Raw genomic sequence first — 23,565 nt, 5'->3', positions numbered from 1 at the left:
AGGAGCTTCGTTGATACATCCGAGAGTTCGAGTTAGCTATGGTGAGCCTCTTTGCTTCCGGGGGGTTCCACTTTTACTTTCATCTATATCAATTGCTAGGAGGTCGTGTGGGTCTTGCCCCGACTTCCATCTTTGTCAGTTAGAGGCTTCATAGATAGACAATAGAGTTTCAGAAGTCTGTTCATTTATTTTGTTAAATGTTTTAAAGACTTAAGTTGCCCATTTTGGGGAGAGTTGAATATATTATATTATTCAGAGTTTTCTTTTGAGTTAAAGCTTGTATTTAAGTTTTCATGAATTTTTATTCAGTTTTAAGCTTTGTATGCTTGAGTTAGTCTTCCGCTTGTAGTCAGTCAGGATGAGGGTTCGCTTGGGGACCAGCAATGGTTCTTGAGTGCTGGCCACGTCCAGGGTGTAGACTCGGGTCGTGACAAAATCACAACCCTTCGGAAAAATCACTACCCATTAATATGAAAAGGTGTATGCTTTTAATATAATATAGCGTAAATAAATATAATATTAAATATAGAATATATACTAAATTAGGTGTTTTAAGTTGGGGGTATTATAGTAATTTAACATTAAGGTTAGGGAGTTCATGCTTTTAAGGTAGTATATATATATATATATATAACTCACCCTCTGTATCAACAGAATCAATAGGTTAACAGACTCATAAATACCATCATTAGTTAGAAAATCAATAGGTTTCTCAGTGTCAAGTAATGGTTCATCCAATCCATGATAGATAAATATTTTTAAAATATATTCATGTTTTAAGTTTTTAATTAGGTCCAGGAGATGTAGGTTAGATTTAACTAGATAGAATTTTATTTTATTATCAGTGAAATATCTCATTGCATTACTTTAAAATATGTTTTAGATGTTCATAAGACATCATTGTATTAGTTACAACATAATTTGGGAAGGCAGAATCCCAAAAAATCCTATTTATACATGAAATAGAGAATTTAGCTAGATTATGAGCTAACACATTTCATATTCGAGAAATATATATAATCTTGATTTCTTCAAAAGACTTCATCAATCACTAGACATCCTCGCAAATAGTCTCTATTTCCTAAGATATCACAAATTCTTTTGTAACATTTGTACAATATTCTTTGCATATGATAGTATGTGAACCTTTGACCAACTTTTTTGCAATGCTTTTTCCACAGACTCACGAATAGCTAGTGCTTCAGCAATTATGAATTTTCCTACAAATTGAACAAGAGTGTCAAAAGGCATGAAGCAAATAACCACAACTATCCATAGCAACCATTTCAATGCTTGCTTTTTTATTCCCTCTTTGTAAACCTACATCTGTTAAAACAACAATTCCATCTCGAGCAAAGTAATAGTTACATCATAAATCTTATTATGTATAGGAGTCAAAGCTGCCGAATTTCGCACAACATCATTATATTCATGTAAATCAAATAAAGTCTTATTAACTATGTCATTAGGTTCATATATACCACCACTAAAGCACAACGAATTTCTCGTTTTCCACATTTGCCATAAAAGAAATACACTCTATCTTAGTAGCTCAATAAATTCTTCATATTGACAGGTATTACAAAATAAGTCATTCTACCATATTGAAAAATTCATAACATCTTTTAAATTAGGTCAGTTGATGGAAGATAACTTTCACACTAATTGAGCTTCCGGGCAACTAAAAAATATATGATCAATTATTTCAGTACTAAATCATAGACCCTGCAAACATCATAGTTTTGATGCGATCTCTTAGAAATATATACATTAACATGAAGGACATTAAGAATGCATTTTATAAGAAAATGTTTATATTTGTTTTTTTATTTTAAGTGAATACAAAAAAAAATCCAAAGACTTGAAAAGACTGACCATTGGCTTGAAGTCTTTCACTTCTAGAATCAATACTATTAGCTAGACTTTTCGCTAGATGATAATCATTTCCTAAATTGTATAATGTCAAATAATTTTATCATAATTTTCAATACTAAATATTGAGATAGACAAAATAGAGTTGATAACATTAGGGTAAAACTAGTGATGAAGATCTTGAATATTCCATATATGATTGTGTTGATCTATAAGATCGCTTACCCTCAACTTTAGATTTATTTGTGTATGTCCTTGTAGGGGTTTAAAACCGATTGAATTAGGAATCTAAGGATCACTCCAAACCTTAATATCTTCTCCATCTTCTACTCTTCATCGAATTCCTTCTTACAACAAATTTCATCCCCACATAATACTTTTTCAAATCCAAGAACTTGATGAGGGACATTTTACACTTGGGAAAGAAGTATTCATAAAATATTTAATTTTTAGCATCCTATAAAGCAAAGAATCCTCTTATTAAAACTAGGTGGAATTCTTTAGTCAATAAAGTTTGGTCCAAACAGTTGTATAATCTAATTCTTTAGTTTAATTTAGCAGTTCTAATTAGCCCTTATCTATATAAATGAGTGCTGACACACAGTTTTCATCATAAGTAGGAATATACATAATATCGAATAAGGTTCTTCCATGATGAAATCAATTAAAGCAATTCAAGTACAAAATATACTCATATAACCCACCCAACAACTAAAAAAACACAATTTTAATGTATATTTTCAGGTGATGGTAAAAGGAATATTAGGAAAGAGATGGAATATATATTCTCAACCCACAAATTTCATAGATGGAAACATTAAGAGCTCTAACTTTCTAAACGAATTATGTGAACAATAAGTAACCGTTGATGACTTGTGCCTTTAAATTACAACCATATTGAACATATTGTGGCGAAAACGTGACAATGCTACCAGAATTTTAAGTTGTATAAACATACTATCATGTGCAAAATTTATTACAGAAACGAGAATTTAAGTTCTTAAATAAGGTATGAATCCTGTATGACAGTGCTACAGCATTTAAGCTATTCAAGGTTACAACTCTTTTATTGTTCTCTCACTTGCACTCTATAGGAATTATGCAGCCAAAGAAACTGTGGAATTTTAGAAAATTAAATTCTACCAGCCAAGCTACATAAGACAACCAATTGGAGGACAACCAAAACTACTGGAGTACAACTAGTTACTGCTAAAAGAGGAAATAGTTCCTGGAGAGTGGTACAGTAGTAGCCGGGGGGCATGTAAGGGCTGTTCCATCTGCAGTCACCGTGTATGTCTCGGGATCGACTTTGATGTCAGGCAGTGCATCATTGAGCTTCATATCTAGTTTACTGATATTTCTCACATTAGTTACAGCTTCAACCCTCTTGTTTAGTCTATATGAATCTTTTATTCCAGCATCCAAAGCTGCCTGTTACATTTAGAGTAGTTAAGAGCATATTTTGTACAACTTCCCCCCAATTATTTGATCCATTTTTGTGTAGATGCAGAGCTTATGTCTAGCAAGGCTACCAAGAACATCATTAAAACTTTAACTGTCCCAACGTCGACTCTTATTAAGTATGGTGGACTGACATTGTATAATTATTTTATCAGGTTAAGTTACGTAAAGTAGCTATTAGCAAGTCTAATATTGTAACCTGGAAATTAAAATAGAGTAGATAGTAATTTTAACAGGTTATGCAAACAACCTTTACCCTGTTAGTGTATACAAAGTAAATCCCAACTTCTAAATATATAAGAAAGTGTCCACACACTTTTGGGGCTGTGTGTGTGTGTGTGTGAGAGAGAGAGAGAGAGAGAGGGAGAGAGAGAGAGAGAGAGACATGCCTTGCTGACAAAAGCAATTGAATTAGAACTTGCAGCCTTGGAGAATGCTCCAAACATAGGCCTCATTGTCACCTGTGACAACTTGTGCTTCAGTAGTGAAAATACAGATAACTCTGACTTCAAGGGGATTACAAACCCGAATAAGGGTTTAACTGGCAGAGGCTATTAGTAAAACATAAGCAATAATTCAAGATTCAGACATGAAGCTGAAAAAGTGAATTAAAATATACAGTTGTTTCAGAAACATTACTCCGATGTTGGATCTCTTTGATGCAAGAACTTATGCCCAATAGCTGGTTACAAGCAAAAACTGTGAATAAAAAAGAGTACCAATGTAAAAAGTTACCGGTTCAGGAGTTGGGATACTAGCATTTGGGTCTCCCATGTTTGACCAAGCTATTACGCCTCCTTTGATCACCATTTCTGGTTTCGCTCCGAAAAATGAGGGCTTCCACACCACAAGATCAGCTAATTTCCCTACCTGCAAGACATCCAATAAATGAAACTGTAATCTTTGACAATGAGAGTTGAAGTGCTAGACTTTTCAGAGGACAATGCCTTCAGCACTACAATGATAAAGGATAGAATAATCGCCTCTCAAGATTCTAATAGCTTTATACAACGCAAGTTTCTAGAAATTAGTTGAACTAGACGTGCTTTAAGTTTTCTAGCATGGTTTATATTATTGTGATTTCCACTGGGTATGTTGTTTATATTATTGTGATTTTGTTTCGAGCTAATCAAATCAACTCCTTGGCTTTCTCTGTTTGATTAAAATGAGATCAATAGTTTTTACCTAGAGCTCCTGAAAACTGCATATTTTGATCAGCCCAACTTTTATAAGGCCAGATGATACCACATTTAGATTGTCGACTCCTCCCAAACAAAGAAAAAAGAACAGAAATCTTCATTGACTGATGACACAAAGGTATATGTGAGTCCACATCATAGGATCTGATAAAAGTCTGTCATTTCCATACCTGCAGCATACTGATAAAATCGAAGACAAAATTCTATCGGCAAAAAGACTAGAAGCTTCCTTATTTTACCAAATTAAGTTACTCCAAAATCATCGCCATAGAGGAGATATTAACTTATTCTACATTTTAAAAGCCTTATAAGGGTCTCCTTTATCTCAAGAAATGGAGTAAACTCAGTGTACTAAAATTCCTTAATATGTGATTGATGAGATTTGGTTTTCGCGCTTTATGCTATATGCTAAAAATGATATTAAATGTGTTACTTTGTACTCCTTCGAGATGAATTCAACTCTATCTTTTCCTTATTTAGTCAATTCCCCCCCCCCCCCCCAAACTTTACATAGACTCAGATATTAGGTTTGTATATGGGATCTAACGTGGGCATGTCCAATGTTTTTACAGGCATTTTGGAGTATTTTGAAGGACTTACAGAAAATATATCCATACCCTTGTCATACACCTTCGATACATCTAGGTAAATGAAGAGTCCATGTATCATAAGCAACCCCACTGTCTAAAAAGAAGTACAGAAAAACTTGTCTGATTCATAGAATCACAGAAGAATTTGTCCAACTCATAGGATCACAGAAGCATCTCTCCAGAGAATTTGGAATTTGGTATTGAAAGTCAAAGGTAAAACAATCGTTGAAGAATTAAACAAACATGAGATGAACAGTGATGATAAGGACAGACCTCAACTGATCCGACAAATTGAGAGATCCCATTAGCAATTGCTGGATTTATAGTGTATTTTGCGATGTATCGCTTGATCCGGAAATTGTCATTGTCTGATCCGTCAATGTCCAATGGTCCTCTAAATAACTTCATCTTGTGGGCAGTCTGCCATGTTCTACAGATCACCTAGTAAGACAAGTATCTGTTCAATATTATATCATACAGCCAAGTTTCATAGCATATATATTCATCTCAATCACATTCAGTGCTAACTCACAGCAGGTAGCTGATTACAGGCCTAACAGAAGAACCTGACACTACTCAATTAATTACTATTTTCATATTGACTAGACAACATAAATTCTCCTGTTGCAATTCGATCCCCTGTCCATTTTTCTACCCCACCGCAGATACACATATCTATTGATAACAACAGAGTTAAACTTTATCATATACTTCTGAATCTCTCCCTTGAGCTTTTAAGAAGATGACACTCAAGTTATTATTATGATTTTATGAAGGATGGCACTCGATGTACAAAGGAGATAAAGCAGTTTTAAGAGTCTTTTCATGTGTTATCAGATGGAAAACTAAAGAAAATAGTTTAGGAGAGCTGGAAGGAGATATCAGTTTGGCGCTGCTTCTCCTTCAGACCAAACTACTTGCTGCATGTAAGTTCCTCGCACAAGGACAATTGCAGTCTCCCATCAAAATCTGCCAACTGCAGGTGTTAGGTCTAGGATATGGCCTACTCAATTAGTTTCTTTTTCCATATTCCACCTTCAAGAAATAACAATAGACAGAAAAGAAATAAATTATACTATATATTTGATGGCATGGCACCTCTAGTTCTTCATTTATTTTCCTCAGCTTAATTAGGTTCCGAACTTCCGGTACATGGGATTGTAAGTGAGATTTGTCTTACAAAAAGTTCTCTTATATGCACTTTCGGCTTAATCATGACATGAGCTTATTATATCCTAAGTTGTGCGGACTCTTCACTATTGATGCCACACCCTTATTGGATTTTCCAAAAATACACTACATTTAATGAATCTGATACGTGCCCATTGACATTTTTGAAGAGTCCGAGCAACATAGATTATATCAACTAACAAGTAAGAAAGGACAGATATTGCTTTCCTGGGAAGCCCTAATCATAATAGCAGGATACATACTATAACCTATGTTGAAGTGTTTTGACCATCTCACATAAAAGCTTAAACTATTAAAAACAGTACAGTTTTATTTACCTAATTATGTCTTCACCATGCCACCTCACTTGTGGGCTTGATTGTTTGGAACTTTGGATGATTCAAGCACGTGGAAATTCTTTTTGATAGTGGTAGTGGTGAGACTCAAACCCAGGACTTGTACCTACTTTGGTACCATAATAAAATGGCCCTTGGGTCTATCTCAATCCCCAAAGTTAGCTCAAGAGGTGAGGATTGTCTAAGACCACACAAGGAGACTACAACCCATTTCATCTACCAATGTGAGACACTTAACACCCCCTCCACCCAGGGGCCAGGATTGGACATTTGGAGCATGGACAACATAATATGGGGCAATATTGGGTAAACCATAAATAGAAATAATCTGATACCATGTGAAAATAGAGAAGAAGCTCATTGACTTGATTAATAGTGTACAAGAGGTGCTCCTTATATAGGAGTCTTAGGCTACATTAAATGGTGTAGGTAAGTAATTCCTACGCTAAAAGGTAAGTAAATATTCTATAATTAGATTCAGAATATCCTAGTGTATCCTATAGAATATTCTATATGATTTTCCTTATATGATACAATGAATCTCGACACATATTCACTTAATATTCTAACAACATAAATAGAAAATTGGGCTATTGTAGGTAGACGTTCAGAACGTCGAAGTAGCATACTGCAGTAAGCTGATGTGATTATACAAATACCAGTCATTCTGTTTACTGGCCCTTAACAGATGATAGCCTGAAAAAAACTAATAATTGGTTAAGTTTGCCTGCAATATCATATAATTGGTTAAGTTTTGCCTGCAATATCATATAATTGGTTAAGTTTGCCTGCAATATCAATATAATTGGTTAAGTTTGCCTGCAATATCAATATAATTGGTTAAGTTTTGCCTGCAATATCATATAATTGGTTAAGTTTGCCTGCAATATCATATAATTGGTTAAGTTTGCCTGCAATATCATATAATTGGTTAAGTTTTGCCTGCAATATCATATAATTGGTTAATTTGCCTGCAATATCATATAATTGGTTAAGTTTGCCTGCAATATCATATAATTGGTTAAGTTTCCCTGCAATATGATGTTTCTCAATCAAAAAATTTAATAGGAAATTAGACTACTGAAAACCTCTCCAATTCGACCCATGGCTTGTGAATCAGAAGATATAATGCTAATTGCTCCCATATCATGCAAAATGTCTTCTGCAGCAATTGTTTCAGCCCGAATCCGGGATTCAGCAAAAGCTACATCCTCTCGGGAGTTCTTGCAAAGATGATGGCATACCATCTGCAAGTAGAGGTATCAGGACAATATACTATTCAGGAGCATAGAAACTTCACCTCAATATAAGCTTCTCTTACCAGCATGTCAAGGTGCTCGTCCACAGTATTCAAAGTGAATGGACGTGTTGGATTGGTTGATGAGGGAATTACATTCTTTACACCACAAACTTTGATTATATCCGGAGCATGTCCACCACCAGCACCTTCACTATAGAATACATGTTACAGATATGAAATAGAAGAATTCTGTTTAATGATCTTACAGGTAAGCAACAGCGCTTTCAAATCTTTTTTTCTCAATTAGTCATTCTTGGCTCTCTATTTCTTCTTTTTCCTGTATTCCTTCAGAGTTGGAGGGAGAAGGTATGTAAGTGTTTACCTGTGATATGTATGTATGGTGCGACCTTTAAAAGCAGCAATTGTATGCTCAACAAATCCAGATTCGTTCAAGGTGTCAGTATGGATGTTGACCTGCATTTCAGAAGTCATAATCACCTTTTAATTAGTAAAACTTGGTTAAATCTGCAAACTCTGAACGGAACGAGCACCTGAATATCATATTGATCTGCAACAGTTAGGCACATATCTATAGCAGCAGGAGTAGTTCCCCAGTCCTCATGAAGCTTTAGTCCCATTGCTCCAGCTTTGATTATATCATGTAGGCCATCAGCCTTGGAACTGTTACCCTGCAATCACAGGCGAACCCAGGATTCTCAAAGTGCGCACCACTATCTTTAACACAATCATGCCAATTACTAGCTACAAAATTTTGGCGTGCAAATCTATCAAAGAGGGAGGGGGTGCAATGGCACCTACACACCAAGGTCAAAACCAAACAAATATATCAACTAAAATGGCACTAAAGTTAATAAGAGCCCCTTAGGTGCCACTGGCCCAATGCTATATATATGTTGTTTTTTTCTGTTATATTTTCCTAACAAGGTTCTGAGTTCGAATTCAGCTTGCCGCAATTCTTGAATCTTTTTTTTTTTCTAGGACATTTTTAACCATAGAATTTGTTCAACTCAAAAACGTAAAAGAATAAGGTGCATCATTGTAGGCTCAGAGGATTCAGATCCAGCTTTCAAAGCACACCGGCAGGGGCCTTGACCATTGCCCCCAAACAGCAATCATAGTTTAGGGTGCCCAAGAGCTAATATAGACCATATATAAGGTATATACACTTGTATATATATAAAAAATCCAAAGTTAACGGGTGCCAGTGACCCCCTTAATCCCAATGTAGGTCTTCCTCTACCTGCTATACAATTGGGCAAAGAAATAAATGCACCACAACATGCATTCCACATTGTTTTAAGAAGAAACATCTTCCTATGGACTTCAAGTTGGAAATCACCAATGTGTTACGCTATAGAAATCAGCATAAAATTATCTATTTATGCCCAACACAGCAAACACAGAAACAAAGGTCTTTTGTTCCAATTTGTTGGTCCCAATAGTAGCAAAAAGGGTGAGGACATCTGGTTCTGTCTCTGTGAAGTGCTAGGTTATGCCAGTTGAGCTTACAAGCAAGTGAAACATGGTTCGGAAATCTGAAGCTACACACAGTTACCCTGTTACAGTAAATCTCAGAAAATAAGCATATTTTTTTCATCAGTAAAACAAGCGAGCAAATAAGTATACTTTTCCAGTGAAACCAAAATTTAGGGGAATTTCGTCTGTTGACTGCAACATCAATTCCATGTGCACATGCCCCGGTGTACAAGTGGTTGCACGTGTCCCATGAGCAGGCCCTGTACCACCTCCCACCATTGTAGTGATTCCTACAAGGGCCGTAAAGAAGGAAACACGACGAGAAGTTAAACACAAAGACTAGCAATCTATCACTTCACTCCTCTTTCCTAAAACACAATAGATTAAGTTTGTCTTACATAAAATTAAGCCACTTATAGAACTACACAAAGCAAGCTTAAGACTCAGCCTGTTGGGAAAACAGCTCATATAAAGCCTCGTCTACTTCAGCTTGCAGATCTGATTGCCCATATGACAAAATGATCCTTATAGCATCCGAATGCATGTGGTTCCGTCAATATTAAGTCAGTTAAACAAATTAGTTTATGGATGGACTGCCAAAACCTCGGATTACTAACCCTTTTTCATAATTAGCTTAAATCCAAAAGTAGAGCATCAACCAACCAACATCATCTAACATTAAATCTCATACTTAGAATGACTATCAGCGTTTACACTGCATCCCAGCATATGTACATTTTTCATTGCAGATGAATAATAACTTACAGCTGCCAAAATCTTTGAGGTCTCTTCTGAAGGTGAGTTAAGACCATATCACACAGAAAAGGAAGGGAGAGAAAAAAAAAAGCAACAATAGTCTCCAACATTCGATCAAATTGAATCTCCAGAAGAACACCAAACAAGAGAGAAAATATGCTCAGTTTGGTAGTGATCGTACCTATCAAAGACAGGAGTTAATTACATAATTTTGGAACACTACAAGAGCATGGGGTATCCTATTGTTTACAGATCTAGCTATACACAGTTGTTACATAAACATTCTACAAAAACGTAAAAACAAAAAATATGTATTGGCAATTTTCGAAGGGAATTCTAAAAATACAATATAAATTATAAAATTTACCACTTGATATTGCCTCATATGCCAGTTGAGGGCATATAAAGTGCACATGACAATCTATAGCTCCTGCTGTTACAATCATTCCTTCGCCTGCAATAACCTCAGTGTTAACCTGAAAGATCACGAGTCATTAGCTTCACATTCTTGTGCCTTCTGGCAACTTATCATCATAATATTCCAGACTTACCCCAATTATCGCATCACTATCCATGATATCTGGGTTACCTGCCTTACAAAGGGAAACAATATGACCATCTTTAATTCCAATATCACACTTGAAAATTCCTGTATAGTCAATCACTACAGCATTTGTTATAACAGTATCCAAACAATCTGCTGGAGGATATCCACACGCCTGACCCATTCCATCTCTTAGAACTTTTCCACCCCCAAACACGCACTCATCACCAAAGATACCAAAGTCTTTCTCAATTTCAGCAAACAGGTCAGTGTCACCCAGACGTATTCTGTCTCCAGTAGTGGGGCCAAACATGTTGGCATATTCCTCATGAGTCATCGAAAACGAAAAGCAAGATTCTTCTCCTACAACACCTTCCCTGCAAAATATTTTTCAAGCTAAGATATCCCTTTTTCTCGCAGCTACATTAATTAAGCAACAAAAATTCTCAGGGAAGTTCCAAGAGAAAAAAGTTAGTGTAACAATACTACCAGACCTTGGATTTGGCTCTTCCAAATGACCAAATCCTCCTTCACTTAGAGCTCCCATTAATGTCATAACTTTTGCATCATCAACTGGACAATCAGCAATTGCATTACCTCCTCTGATCACTTTTTTTCCACTAATCCCAATAAGAACAACACTTCTTGTTTCTCCTGGCTAAAAGAGTGATGAACATTTGTCAACTCCAATCATAAGCCAGCAGAAATGGACGAGAAATGTCAAATTTGATTAACATAGTTGAGCACCAGTACTTCACAAGATAAAGGACATGACTGGAGATGAGCAAATATAAAAGCATCTAAGCATGGAAAGGTGACTGCTTAATTTATGCACGCTATTTCATTTCTAACCAGTACTGGAAATGGAAGGACATCCAATGGAAAGAATCTTCTCCAATTACTCTCAAACAATACTGTTAATTTTCTGTCAATCAAATATTTGACAAGTTCTCTGTTCAATATTGATGCCTTTTTAGTCTACTTTAACCTGGGGTATTATGTCAATTTGTTGTTCTTCATCAAGGAGCTTTTTAGTTCCAAATCAAAAATTCGATGAAACTATAACATAAACTAGCTTTTTAGACATCTCAGGTACATGCTCTATAAAAGGTAGGTAGCCTATTCTTACAGGTATCTTTCTCCACAAATTTACTATGTGGAGCCATTAGCTTTGTAAAGATATGACACTTGGGCCTAACCGCCTAACTCAACCCCAAAAACTAGCTCATGAGGGGAGAATGTTCAAGTCCATATAACAGACCACTAGTCCATTTCCCAACCAATTTGAGGCTCTAACCCACTCTAACACCGCCAAGACCCAATTGGAGCGTGGAAAATATAACATAGGGGCCCAGACATGGAAGGACTTGGCTTTGATACCATGTAAGATATGGTACTTGGGCCTAACTCAACCCCAAAAACTAGCTCATGAGGGAAAGGATTGCCCAAGTCCATATAAGCAAACCACCGGTCCATTCCCCAACCAATGTGGGACCCTAACCCACTCTAACAAGCTCATTTACTCTATCTTTAGATGCTTAATCACAAACAAGACAAGTGGCTTGACTCCTGTACACATCCCTTTTTTTCGTTTAGTGTTCCTGATAAAGCAATATGTCCCCAATGCATTAATCTCTCCCACAAATCAATGCCCAGGCCAATTCAAGAAAACCTTAATTCAGAACCAAGCTCAAGAAGCATGGTTGTATGTAACTCCACCATTCCATGTAAATTTCCATATTAAAAAAGTGAATACTACAGGCAGAAGAGATTTTCAGAAAAAGAAAGATATGTGTTTGTTGCTTTTGCAACACTTTCCCATCCTTGCAAAAGCAAGACATAGATGAAGTTAAGTGTTGCTTCAAAGCTAAAAGGGTCAGAAGTCTTACTTCAAATCTCGTGGCTGCTCCTGCAGGTATATTTAGACGCATGCCAAGTGCTTTCATTCGATCAAATATCAAGGATGGATTGACCTCAATAAAGTGGTAGTGGCTGCCAACCTGTAAATATTATGGTACAGTTACCTCTTTTCCGCATTTTTCATTTCAAATAAGAGGGATTGGGAGCTTCAGATTGACTCATTAGAAATACATTCAAGACAGTCAACCCCATTGTATATCTGGATACTGAATATACTAAATCTCTAAGAGAGAAACATGATCATGCACTTGGAACAGGCTAAGCACATGATCCAGAAGTTAGCAACTTATAGTCACCTAATAAGCAGAAAACTTAACAACTTATGTCAAATAATATGAAACTCGTTTCAGCAACAGATGTAGTATCACTACACTAGCTATGTCCCCTTCTATACTTTAGTAAGTCATGCAGGATACCTTCGGCATAACTAAGAATCTAACAGGACACTCAAATATTTCTCTCCCAATACTGTCTTATCTATCTTTCCATACTTTTTTCTTTTCATTATTCATTTAGGAGGGTCAGGAGTGGACTTACAGGGTCAAGTAGCGGAATGTTGTAAAGCATAAAGGAGGGAAGAAATTCAATAAAGACAAGCACCTGAATTGGTCTGTCACCTGTATTAGTGACTTTGAGAATTACTGCCTTTCTTTGAGGATTAAGGACAATAAGTCCACCTCCAAAGCACATCTGGCCAGGAATTTTGCTATCTTCTATCACCGGAAACTTTTCCTGAGGAGGAACTGCAAAATGATACCTTTCAAACAATAAGTATGTGAAAGTATAGATTCTTATCGAATATAATTCACTTCCAGAACAGCATAATGCTAAATATATTCCTGAAATTACCAGAGTTCGGTGGCGATATCACGTTATGGCAAAACTTGCTCAGAGATTACAAAGAGTAGCTCAAATGAAGCCGCTACAAGTACACATAGGTTTAGGTATCATATGGGTCTAAAAGGATCAGAATTTTTATTTGCAAGAAGTACCACTAAATTTCTGCACACAGAAGGAGGGAAATTCTTATTCCAGTAAGAATTGTTCTAGATGACAGTGCAGAAGGAGGGAAATTCTTATTCCAGTAAGAATTGTTCTAGATGACAGTCAGGCCCTCCCAAACCATGTCCTGAGAGACAGAACGGGGGTGGCCGGAGAATTCAGCGGGATGAGCCAGTGAATAGAAACTCTAAGATTAGGGCAGAATACCCACCAAATTCAATTAGAAATGAGCTCTGGGAAATTCAAATCAACGATGGAGCCCTGTGTGTCAGCAAGCATCAAACTCAATTTAGAGGACCTTATTCATACAAGTGAAATAATTCTTCCACCATATTCAAACTCTAGTCATATAACCTTTTTCTTTAACTAGTCAAATAAGGTTTGCAACACAATTTATGTACAAAGAGTACCTCTTCCATAAGATTTATTTCTATAGAGAAGAGTGAAACCACACTTCTTGCAAATGAAGAAAATTACAGTTGAAGATACTAAAACCAGTATATGAGATGATTACCAGGAAGGAAAGAACCATGCAGAGCTAGATCCAGATTCCCATTTTCACATGCTATAGGGTCATGGATGGTGATTAATTTTGTTCCATCTGGAAACGTCCCCTCTACCTAAATTACATTACCACTGAAATAGTCACCAACTACCTTGAACTGAAGATGAACATGACAACAAGAATCATCAAAGACAGAGAAAATGGGACATCTGTAGTACCTGAACACAATCCAACAGATGAGGAACAGTTGGAAGAACTTGTCTCCTGACAACAAAAAAGTTAATTGTAAGCCCATTGATCTTCATCAAAAGCATGCAGTCATTCAAATTAATTTTTTCTTTGAGGCATTTCAGTCCACTCATATTGATTTCACCTACGATCGATTAACATGCACAGTTCTTACGATGCACTCTTTACATCATCCATGTTTATTAATTGATTCCCTTCTTCCATTTTCTAGGTGCATGACTTTTTACTTCCTGGTGCCAAGGCAGTCGTGTTCTTTTACCAAGAAATATACACCCCAAACAAGCCTTTCTGCAAGAAGTCACACTTAACAATCTGAATGCTGATGCATACGATACTGCTATGCTCAAATTATTCTATTTCCTGCGACCTCTTTCCTGTGTCAGTTCACACTGTTTGCTTTCTTACATGGACAGGTGGAACTTTGAAGTGTTTTTTTCGCTTGATGACACCCCTATAAAATAGAGAAGAATGCAATCGGCCTGTTTGCAATCTGTTCTCCAATTAATTATAAGCTCTTCTTTACATAGCAAGAGTTGCATTAATCTCATAGAAGATCATTAAACTACATACTATCTACTGTCATGTGCAGTATACCTTCCAAGTAATTGTCTCCCGATATCCATCAGCTCAGCCACACTCTTATCTCCATCACGGACAAATTCTAAGACCTAGTAAGCCACAATAACAGATAAGCTTCCAACAATATATTACAACTTTTTATGCATAATCAGCATATAAAATAGTAGATGAATCATATAGTCCCCATATATTCTGAAAGTCAACACAATTTCAAAAATTAGAACCTTTACCATTAGATTTACAAATAAAAAAGGTAACCGAATCAATCAATCATTCAACCATACCTCAATCCCATAGAAGTCGGCTCTGTAAATTCTCATATCATTGGAAATAACACAAGTGACATTTTCTATCAACTATACTCAATCCTCTATACAAATTCTGTATCATTCACGTCGATTTCATTCAAAAACATAAATAAATAAAAAATGTTTGGATAATAGGATACCTGAGTTGCAATAAGAGCAACGGCTTCAGTATAGTTAAGAAGTTGAGCTCGAGCAAGACGTTTTTGAGCAAGATAACCAGCATTATGGAGCATCAATTTCTCTATTTCTCTTGGAGCCAACTTCATTTTTTCGGCTCACGAATCAATAGCAGCAGCCCTCAAGATGAACAATAGCAAAAGCACACGAGGAAGCCATTGACGGGTTGATTTAAAAACAAATATCCCAATTTTTTCGAAGGGGAAATAACTGCAATCTTTACCGTCCTATATTTCCCTACTATGTGTTTATTATTCCATATTCAAATTTTCGAATTTGATAATTGGGTAATTGATAGTTAAAAGTAGATATTAAATATCAAAATTTTAAATTGTGATTCGGTAAACTGGTAGACCGTAAATTAAACTTCGATTTGGTACGGTATTACAAAGTTGCTAATATTTTTCCAATCATTTCTAATTTTTTTAATGTAGAGCTACAATATTATAGAGGATCGACAAGTGAGAAGACATCAAGAAAAATAAATTGATACACATAAAAAAACATATATATTTGGATTGTTTATGCTTATTCTATAATTTTCTCTTTGAACTTGTACTAATGAGTAATGAATATGTTGATAGATGACCTTCATTAAATAAAGGGAAAACGACACTTTTAGTCCTTGTGTTAAGGCTATATTCTTATTTTAGTCCTTGTGTTATCCAACTTAGCACTGTTAACCTTCAATTATATCAAGTGAGTGATTTTAATCCTTCAACAGATCCAAAAAAAATTAACAGAAAGTTCACTGCTAAAGGGACAATTTGGGTATTTCATTTTAATTATTTGTATGTTACCATACTTATAAGTGTCCTTAAGCTTCAATTTTACTTGTAATCCGTTGGAAGAGTTGATTTTGTAATACATTCAGTTCAGATTATCACTGTTGTTGAAACTGATAACAATTGAATGGAATTCTTCGAGATAAATTAAAGATGTGTAGATTCTAAGATATAATTGAGAACATTGAATTTATGTGGTGCTTCTGATGATGCTAACAATTTTTTTTAATTTCTAATCAAAATTGAATATGGTGTGTTACCATACAGATCCTTAGGGTATTTGAAATTGAGTTCTTCTGGTAGCTTGAAGTTTACAAATAATATATTTAGAATCATATTTTCACATATACAAATAATTTGCATAACATTAAGGAAAAACAATTCAAAGTATTCTGGTATATTTGTTGAGATATTTTTCTTTGCCTATTCAACTTAAAAGAGTACTCACATGATGGAGTGAATTTCAACCCACTTTTAGAACGCAGTTCCATTGCACATCCACACCAAATAGATCGAGACTTCTTCGTTGTGAAGAACTAGGGTTGAACTAGGTTATGCAGCGAATAATTTTTTTTAAAAAGTTTTCTATTTCTCAAGCAATAACTTTTAAATACCCGAATTGCCCCTTTTAGCAGTGAACTCTCTGTTAATTTTTTTTGGATCTGTTAGTTGAGGGATAAAAAATCACTCACTTGATATAATTGAAGGTTAATAGTGTTAAGTTAGATAACACAAGGACTAAAATAAGAATATAGCCTTAACACAAGGACTAAAAATGTCGTTTTCCCTTAAATAAATAATTTGGTATTCGGGAAATATCGAATATCAAATGGTGAAAAGGCCCAAAATAGTCTCTTATCTTTGGATTAGGATCCAAAGTCATTCTTGAGTTTTCACATGGAGTAGTAATAGTCCCTCATGTTTGCAATATTAGTGCATTTTTGGTCCTCCCCCTAATTTTTGTCTATTTTTCAACATGGATTTTATCCACAATTTATGTATGAAATGTTCAATCGTTTATTTATATATTTAGTATAAATAATAACTTCATTTGAGAGAAGGTGAGAAGAGGAACACCTTATTTTGTTTAGTAGAACACCTTAAACCGATCTTTTGACCAAGTCAATTTTTAAATTTCTGGGTAAGTCTCACATTTCCATTTTGACTCGAATTTTGATACATCTCTAATTAATGTGTTTTTGGTGTCTAAACGACTATGTCGACATTGTGATACTATTTTTCGATAGCGTTCGGAGGTCATACAACAGAGAAAAAGCTCCAGACTTGTTATTTGGAGCGCGTAATCTGCTTTGCAGTAGGCTATGATTTCTCGACCTTTAGATTGAGCTTGAGAAAGTAAATGCATGATGTTTTGTGTGAGTTTGGATTGGATAGATAGTTAATTATGCTTAGTTACTTAAAATATTCCGGATATTCTAGGACCATTGGAGAGACGGAAGAGGAAAGAAAGATAAATAAATTCAATGCCTAAAATTAAGCCTAGAAATACATTAATTGTTGGACGATATACTTCTAAATTGGATAATAGCTATTAAATAATTAGTGTAGCTGCAAATTATGATTATTTTAACTATAACTATATATAATAAATACATTAACACATATATTTGCTATACTATGAAATTTTTCCAAATATTTTCGTAACCAACGCCTCTAATACCACCAAACTTTCCGGAAAAGGAATATATATTATCAAGAAATTAATTAATTTCGAAAGAAAATAAAATCCTCTTGAAGCATTAATCAAGGTGATGCATAATCTACATTTTACAACAACCAAACATAATTCTCAAATCACATATCAATTAACTATGCTCAAATCCCAAATTAAGATTTGGCTTATATGGATTATTATTCCAATGTGGAGTTATTTCTAAAATTATTAGCAAAAATTCCCCATACAAACAATAATTCCTCAGGGCCTTGCACAAAAAGCCGCAGATAACACAACAAAAAATCAGAAAGATTTTTTTTCCGATAATACAAAAAAAAATGTCTCAATTTTCTTGTGATAGATGATCTTTTTCAAGAAGATAACACATTTTTAACCTCAGAAGTAACTTCCTTTGGTGGTTTCTCAGCATGAAGGCTTGCAACAACACCTTTGGTGGAATAATAATTGATTACCTGCATTATCAAACAATTTTAAAAGGTCATGCATAAACTTGACTTCCTTTTGCACGCATAACGCAGATATTAGTAGAAACATTTATCCGTCATATCATAAAATGCTGATAGTAGCTCATATAACAAAGTTTTTCATACTCAAATGGATAGGTTATCGTAAGATACTTGTGCGTCTATTGCTACTCGGTTAACTGCCACAATTGTTAATCCACTATTTCACGGTCAAGTAATTCTACATCTTTGTTTCAATAGACACTTTAAGCGCACTCAAATAACACATCTTAATCAGAATAGTTATCCTACTGCCGAGGATATCAGAAGTAATTGTTTGTCTAGAAATAAGAACTAGATAATTTTTCTTCACAGTTAAAAACGAATTTTAAAATCCTGAACATCCTTATGGTAAAGTATAAAACATACAAGTTATAATACTTAGAGAAAGTAAGAATGAACTGTAAATACAAACCGGCTCAGTTTGACGGTGAAATGCGTCTAGCCTTGATTTGAGAACCTCAGCAGTATCATCTTTCCGTTGAATTAAAGGCTCTCCAGTGACCTGCATGCAGAACGATACATCAGTAAACCGCTCAATGATATTTTCGAATAACTAATATCATTGATCATCTTTAGCTACAACATGAATTCAAATACACTACTGTTTCTTCACAGGAAATACTAAAGAACGACGGGTCCCGGATTAAAATTTGAGATTCGGAATTGATTTTGATGATTATTTTTCCTTTACTGTGACTAGGTTGCTCTATGTTAGTTTGAATTTATGAACTCCAAATCGTTAATATATCCATATACACTGGCAAAGGATATCGGCTGTACGCAATTTGTCCATTACATACATATCTGTGCCCATGCAACATAACTGAAGGCTTGAGACCGTCTCAACATCTTTTGTTTCCATTTTGTTTGTTTTGAGAAATCGAGCTCTTGAAACGGAAATGGTTAATTGTTGGCAATGTTTCTAAAAGCGAAAAGCACCAAAAAGCGACGAGGTTTATACTTGTAACAAATAGCCAGAAGTAAGCACAAAGCTTCTTTGACATAAAGCGCACAATTTACGGAAAATAAAAATATATCCATCACATATTAAGTTAATAATATAATAATCAAATTGCAATTAAAATTACTAATTTCAGCATCAAATTTATAGTTATGACTTATGCCAACATCAGTCCTAACCTCTGAGAGTTGAGATACAAAAAATTGACAGCTTCTCTTTTGTGAGGTTGTTTGGTAGGGTGTATAAGAATAGTGCTAAATAGGGTGTATCAATAATACTGACATTTGTTATGCTAAGAACACTGTTAATGCATTGTTTGGTTTGGTGTATTAAAAATAACATATATTGCATAATTACTAAAACAAACTATTTGTTTACAAAAATATCCTCCACAAATATCATGGAGAGGATGTGGAAATGATTTTGAGGGGCAATTGAGTCTTTAACCCTTCTAATGCATGCATTAAAAACTCTTGCATTGCTAATACCATAGTTTTTCATTATTAGTTATACATAGCAATTTTGTTGATCAGACTTTTCAAAAATATCAACAAGTACATGTCGGATCCTTGAAAAGTAGTTCATTTTCGAAGGATCCGACACGGAGCGGCATCCTTTTTGGAGAACCCAAACAGCATAGCATAGCATAACATAATACCAAATAGAGTGTATAATGCTTCTATTAGTCATACATAGGTTGAAAAAGTGTACCAAACAAGGTGTTGGTAATATACAAAACGAATGCATGCATTATTTTCTCTAATGTATCCTTACCAAACGACCCTTATGTGTCTCATTTTTTTTTTATAAATGTAAAGTACCTATGTGTGTCAATGTTTTGAAGCACCCATTTCTCTGAACCGCATGGCTTCACCCAGAAAGCGATAACCCCTCCCTTTGCATTGCTTCATTACTTAACAGTTTACACGACCAAGCAATGGCTTTTACAACACTGATCTCGTTGGAAACGTAAGAATAAGACCAACAACTAGTTTTAAGCCAAACTAAGCCATCTTACCAGGTACTTCGTTGGAAAACTTTAAGGGTCAGAAACTACCGTCCTTCAGCTAATTATTGAACAAGTTAAAGGTGTCTTGAGAAAGAACTTCCTAAGCAAGTAAATAAAATTGGGAGACTCATAATAACGCGCCTAAACTCCCCAAATATTATTTTTAGAAACTAAATAAGGAAAATGGTAGTTAATTACCACCACTTTCTGGTTTAGGAAGCTGAACTCCCAGAAAATTTCTCCGCAGTTTAGAAACAATAGAGAGGTCAATGTTAATTACCAATAAGGATAATTTGTTTTCAGCAAATGTATGTAAAGCGATAAAGAAACTACAGCCACTAGAGGTATGACAACCATACTTTGCCATTCACACAGAAGACAATCCGTAAAACTAATGGCAACTTAGCAAACTTACATCATCGACGCCAGGAACTTTTGGGGGTTGGAATTTGGTGTGATAAGATCTACCACTTGAAGGGTGAATCCACCGGCCTGTGATCCGCTCTTCCAAGATTGCATCATCAATTGCAAAATTGAGCACCTTATCAATCTTGGCCCCCTGCTTCTGAAGCATCTCATCTAGCTGTATCACGTCACAATTAAAAGTAAGACCACTAATAGGATGAGAAGTCACGATGCAAAATTTTCATAGTTTTGGACAACCTTTTCTGCTTGAACCACTGTCCTTGGGAAACCATCAAGAATGAAGCCTTTTTGACATGAAGTTTTCTTCATTGCTTCATCAATTATACCAACAACTAAGTCATCAGACACAAGTTCACCCTGTAAAAATCACCCAAAAAGGACATCATTCACCAAAAAGAGAAAAAGCACTTGAAATAACATTACGAAGTTTGTTGCCCATCCCCAAAAACTGTCTGCCACTTACATTGTTCATAGACTCCTTGGCCTTAATCCCGAGTGGAGTTTTAGCAGCAACAGCAGCTCTGAGCATATCACCGGTGGCCAAATGGCACAAGCAGTATTCATCCTTTATGATAGGAGATTGTGTACCTTTTCCGGATCCCGGTGGACCTGCCATTAGTTTCACATTGTTAGCACTAGCTTTGAACTTCACAAATCACTTCATCACCACAATTGATAACAATATTTTTTCATTCAGTATCAATGTAGAACTCCCTGAAGGAGTAGATATCATGAAAATTTGAACCGAGAACTGGCAACATAGCAATGTCAAAGAAGCCAGGGGAACACTTTGTCAACAACATCAATGATTTGCAAGGAGAATATTACATGAGATACATATTATGAAACATTTTGCGCAAGATTGTGAAAGTATAAGTCAAAAAACAACTCTTGTTCTTGATCTTGCATTTTAATACAGTAGCTGCATTTATAGAACTTCCCATTTGTGCTAATAAAAGCACAAAATTAACAAATATAGTTGCTTTAAACGGATTGAAGCTAACTTTTCAACAAAAACAAGTTTCTGCTGCCCATTTGGATATCAACGCAAGCTGTAAATATCAGTGTTTTCAACAGCAAAAAGTGCATAAAAACAACAAGGTCCATGGAGTTCAGGACTTCAGGTGAGAAATGAAGCACTCAATTTACAAAAAATAAAATAATACCAAAAGTATATGAATTTTAGTAATATAACAATCAAATTGCAAAATTAAAAAACTAATTTCAACCTCCAATATACAATAACAATCCAAACTATTCAAAGTTGAGATTCAAAGAACCAACAGATTCTCATTTAAATCACTTTGCACATATTGTTTGACGTGCACACTTTTCTGAATCACCCATGACGCAATAACTCCTCGTTTTGCATCGGTTCATCGCAATGATCTGATCTATCCTTTGCTAGGTACCAAGTAGTGTTAGACGCATAAAACACCAATGCGTCAATTCTAAACTTTCTAAACTAGTTGGGGTCGGTGGTGTGAAAACAAGAAACTCAAAATGGAAGCTTTCTTCATACTCTACAGTCTTTACTCAATTTTATTTTAAAAGATGTAGCTTTATTCATTTGTACACTGCATTACCAAATTCATCCAGCTAAAATACTCTGGCACATTCAATAAGATACAGTTTAAAGTCCCCATCAAGCAAGTATAATCACAAATTAGGTTGAATCCTTCGTTACAAATCCTATGTATCCCTTCATACTCTATTCATATCGATTTCATTTCAATACTAAATACTCCCTCTGTTCCAACTAACCCGGAAATCTTTCCACTTGATGTCCAACACTTTTCAATTTCTATGCAACTTTCACACCTTCAAACATTCAAATTTTAACTTTAATGCAGTATTTTCTAAATCAAACTTACATTCAACCATTACTATAATATATATATTTTTCAACTATCACAAATGTAATATTTAAGTCAAATTAAAAATCATATGTAACTAGTCCAATCCCACAAAATATCAACAATTGTTCATCATTCTGACTGATTCTTAGCTTAGAAAGAAAAATCACAAATATATATGCTATACTGAAAGAGGCGAAGCGGATCCATTTGATAACAGTAAACGAATTAGAGTATTGAAAAGTTGAATTGAAGAAGTACCTATGAGAATGAGTCGTTTGTCAGGCTTAGAAGAACATCTCAGACGGCGGAGAACTTCAGACATGAGGCTTTCTGAAGGAACATCTTCTAATGAAGCAGCCATGCTTGCTTTCTTGTTCTTTGCCTTCTTTCCCTTTGCGTGCCGTGCCTACAACACTTGTTGTAATGGGATTTTGGGTTTGGTAATGGTATTGGTAGGTACACCAAACTATAGATACACAAAAATGACTTTGTAATAGAGGAATAAAATAGTAGAGCAAAGTCAATGACGGGTTTTACACACAACCTCTGTCTTGAAATTTGGGCCCTTTCTATTCTCGATTGGTGGGCCGCTCTTCAATCTACAAACCCTTTTTCTTATTTTTAAAAGGGAAAAAATGACAAATATACCTCGAATTATCGTAAATAGTATGCAGATATCCTCCGTCATATTTTTACGATAGTTCAGGGATATATTTATCTTTTTTCCCTTTTTAAAAATCTTTGTATTTTTTTTGTGGATAGGCGAACGAGATCGAGAAAGGGAGAAGAGAAGTGAGCGATATTGACAAAGAAATCTTACTAATTAGTATCATTGACTAATAAGTAATCTCTGAACAAAAAATCTTAGTGATACCATAAAAATTCACTCACCTCTCTC

At 35.1% G+C, this 23,565-nt stretch overlaps 2 protein-coding genes across 2 annotated transcripts; both read right to left on the bottom strand.

Moving 5' to 3' along the window:
• Window positions 1–3,081: 3,081 nt before the first annotated feature.
• Window positions 3,082–15,514, bottom strand: LOC102582144 (urease-like). The gene is given in 18 exon segments (NM_001288202.1): window positions 3,082–3,303; window positions 3,723–3,794; window positions 4,069–4,203; window positions 5,396–5,563; window positions 7,737–7,895; window positions 7,970–8,099; window positions 8,271–8,362; window positions 8,440–8,577; window positions 9,536–9,675; window positions 10,509–10,617; window positions 10,693–11,062; window positions 11,180–11,343; window positions 12,575–12,685; window positions 13,206–13,348; window positions 14,122–14,227; window positions 14,331–14,376; window positions 14,956–15,029; window positions 15,389–15,514. Coding segments are annotated over 18 exon segments (2,505 nt in total).
• A 2,482-nt stretch (window positions 15,515–17,996) lies between these two features.
• LOC102581819 (adenylate kinase 4) lies at window positions 17,997–23,165 on the bottom strand. The gene is made up of 6 exons (XM_006341673.2): window positions 22,926–23,165; window positions 21,272–21,417; window positions 21,046–21,165; window positions 20,798–20,965; window positions 18,825–18,914; window positions 17,997–18,358 (listed from the first exon to the last, which is right to left on the bottom strand). The coding sequence occupies exons 1-6, from the start codon at window positions 23,026–23,028 to the stop codon at window positions 18,257–18,259; spliced, it is 729 nt and encodes a 242-aa protein (XP_006341735.1). The 5' UTR covers window positions 23,029–23,165; the 3' UTR covers window positions 17,997–18,256.
• Between the last annotated feature and the right edge of the window lie 400 nt (window positions 23,166–23,565).

The sequence above is a fragment of the Solanum tuberosum genome, unplaced genomic scaffold (genome assembly GCF_000226075.1).
Source record: "Solanum tuberosum cultivar DM 1-3 516 R44 unplaced genomic scaffold, SolTub_3.0 scf00027, whole genome shotgun sequence".
Taxonomy (NCBI): domain Eukaryota; kingdom Viridiplantae; phylum Streptophyta; class Magnoliopsida; order Solanales; family Solanaceae; genus Solanum; species Solanum tuberosum.
Note: the sequence above shows the minus strand (reverse complement) of the source record. Positions and strands in the feature narration are given on the sequence as shown.

Bases quoted from the DNA above. Each gene is read 5' to 3' on its own strand.
- LOC102581819 (XM_006341673.2), bottom strand. From the start codon at position 23,028: ATGGCTGCTTCATTAGAAGATGTTCCTTCAGAAAGCCTCATGTCTGAA. The intron at 20,966-21,045 runs GTTGTCCAAAAC...GACGTGATACAG, and splicing joins CAGTGGTTCAAGCAGAAAAG to CTAGATGAGATGCTTCAGAA. The intron at 18,915-20,797 runs GTAAGTTTGCTA...TTCTGCATGCAG, and splicing joins AAGTTCCTGGCGTCGATGAT to GTCACTGGAGAGCCTTTAAT.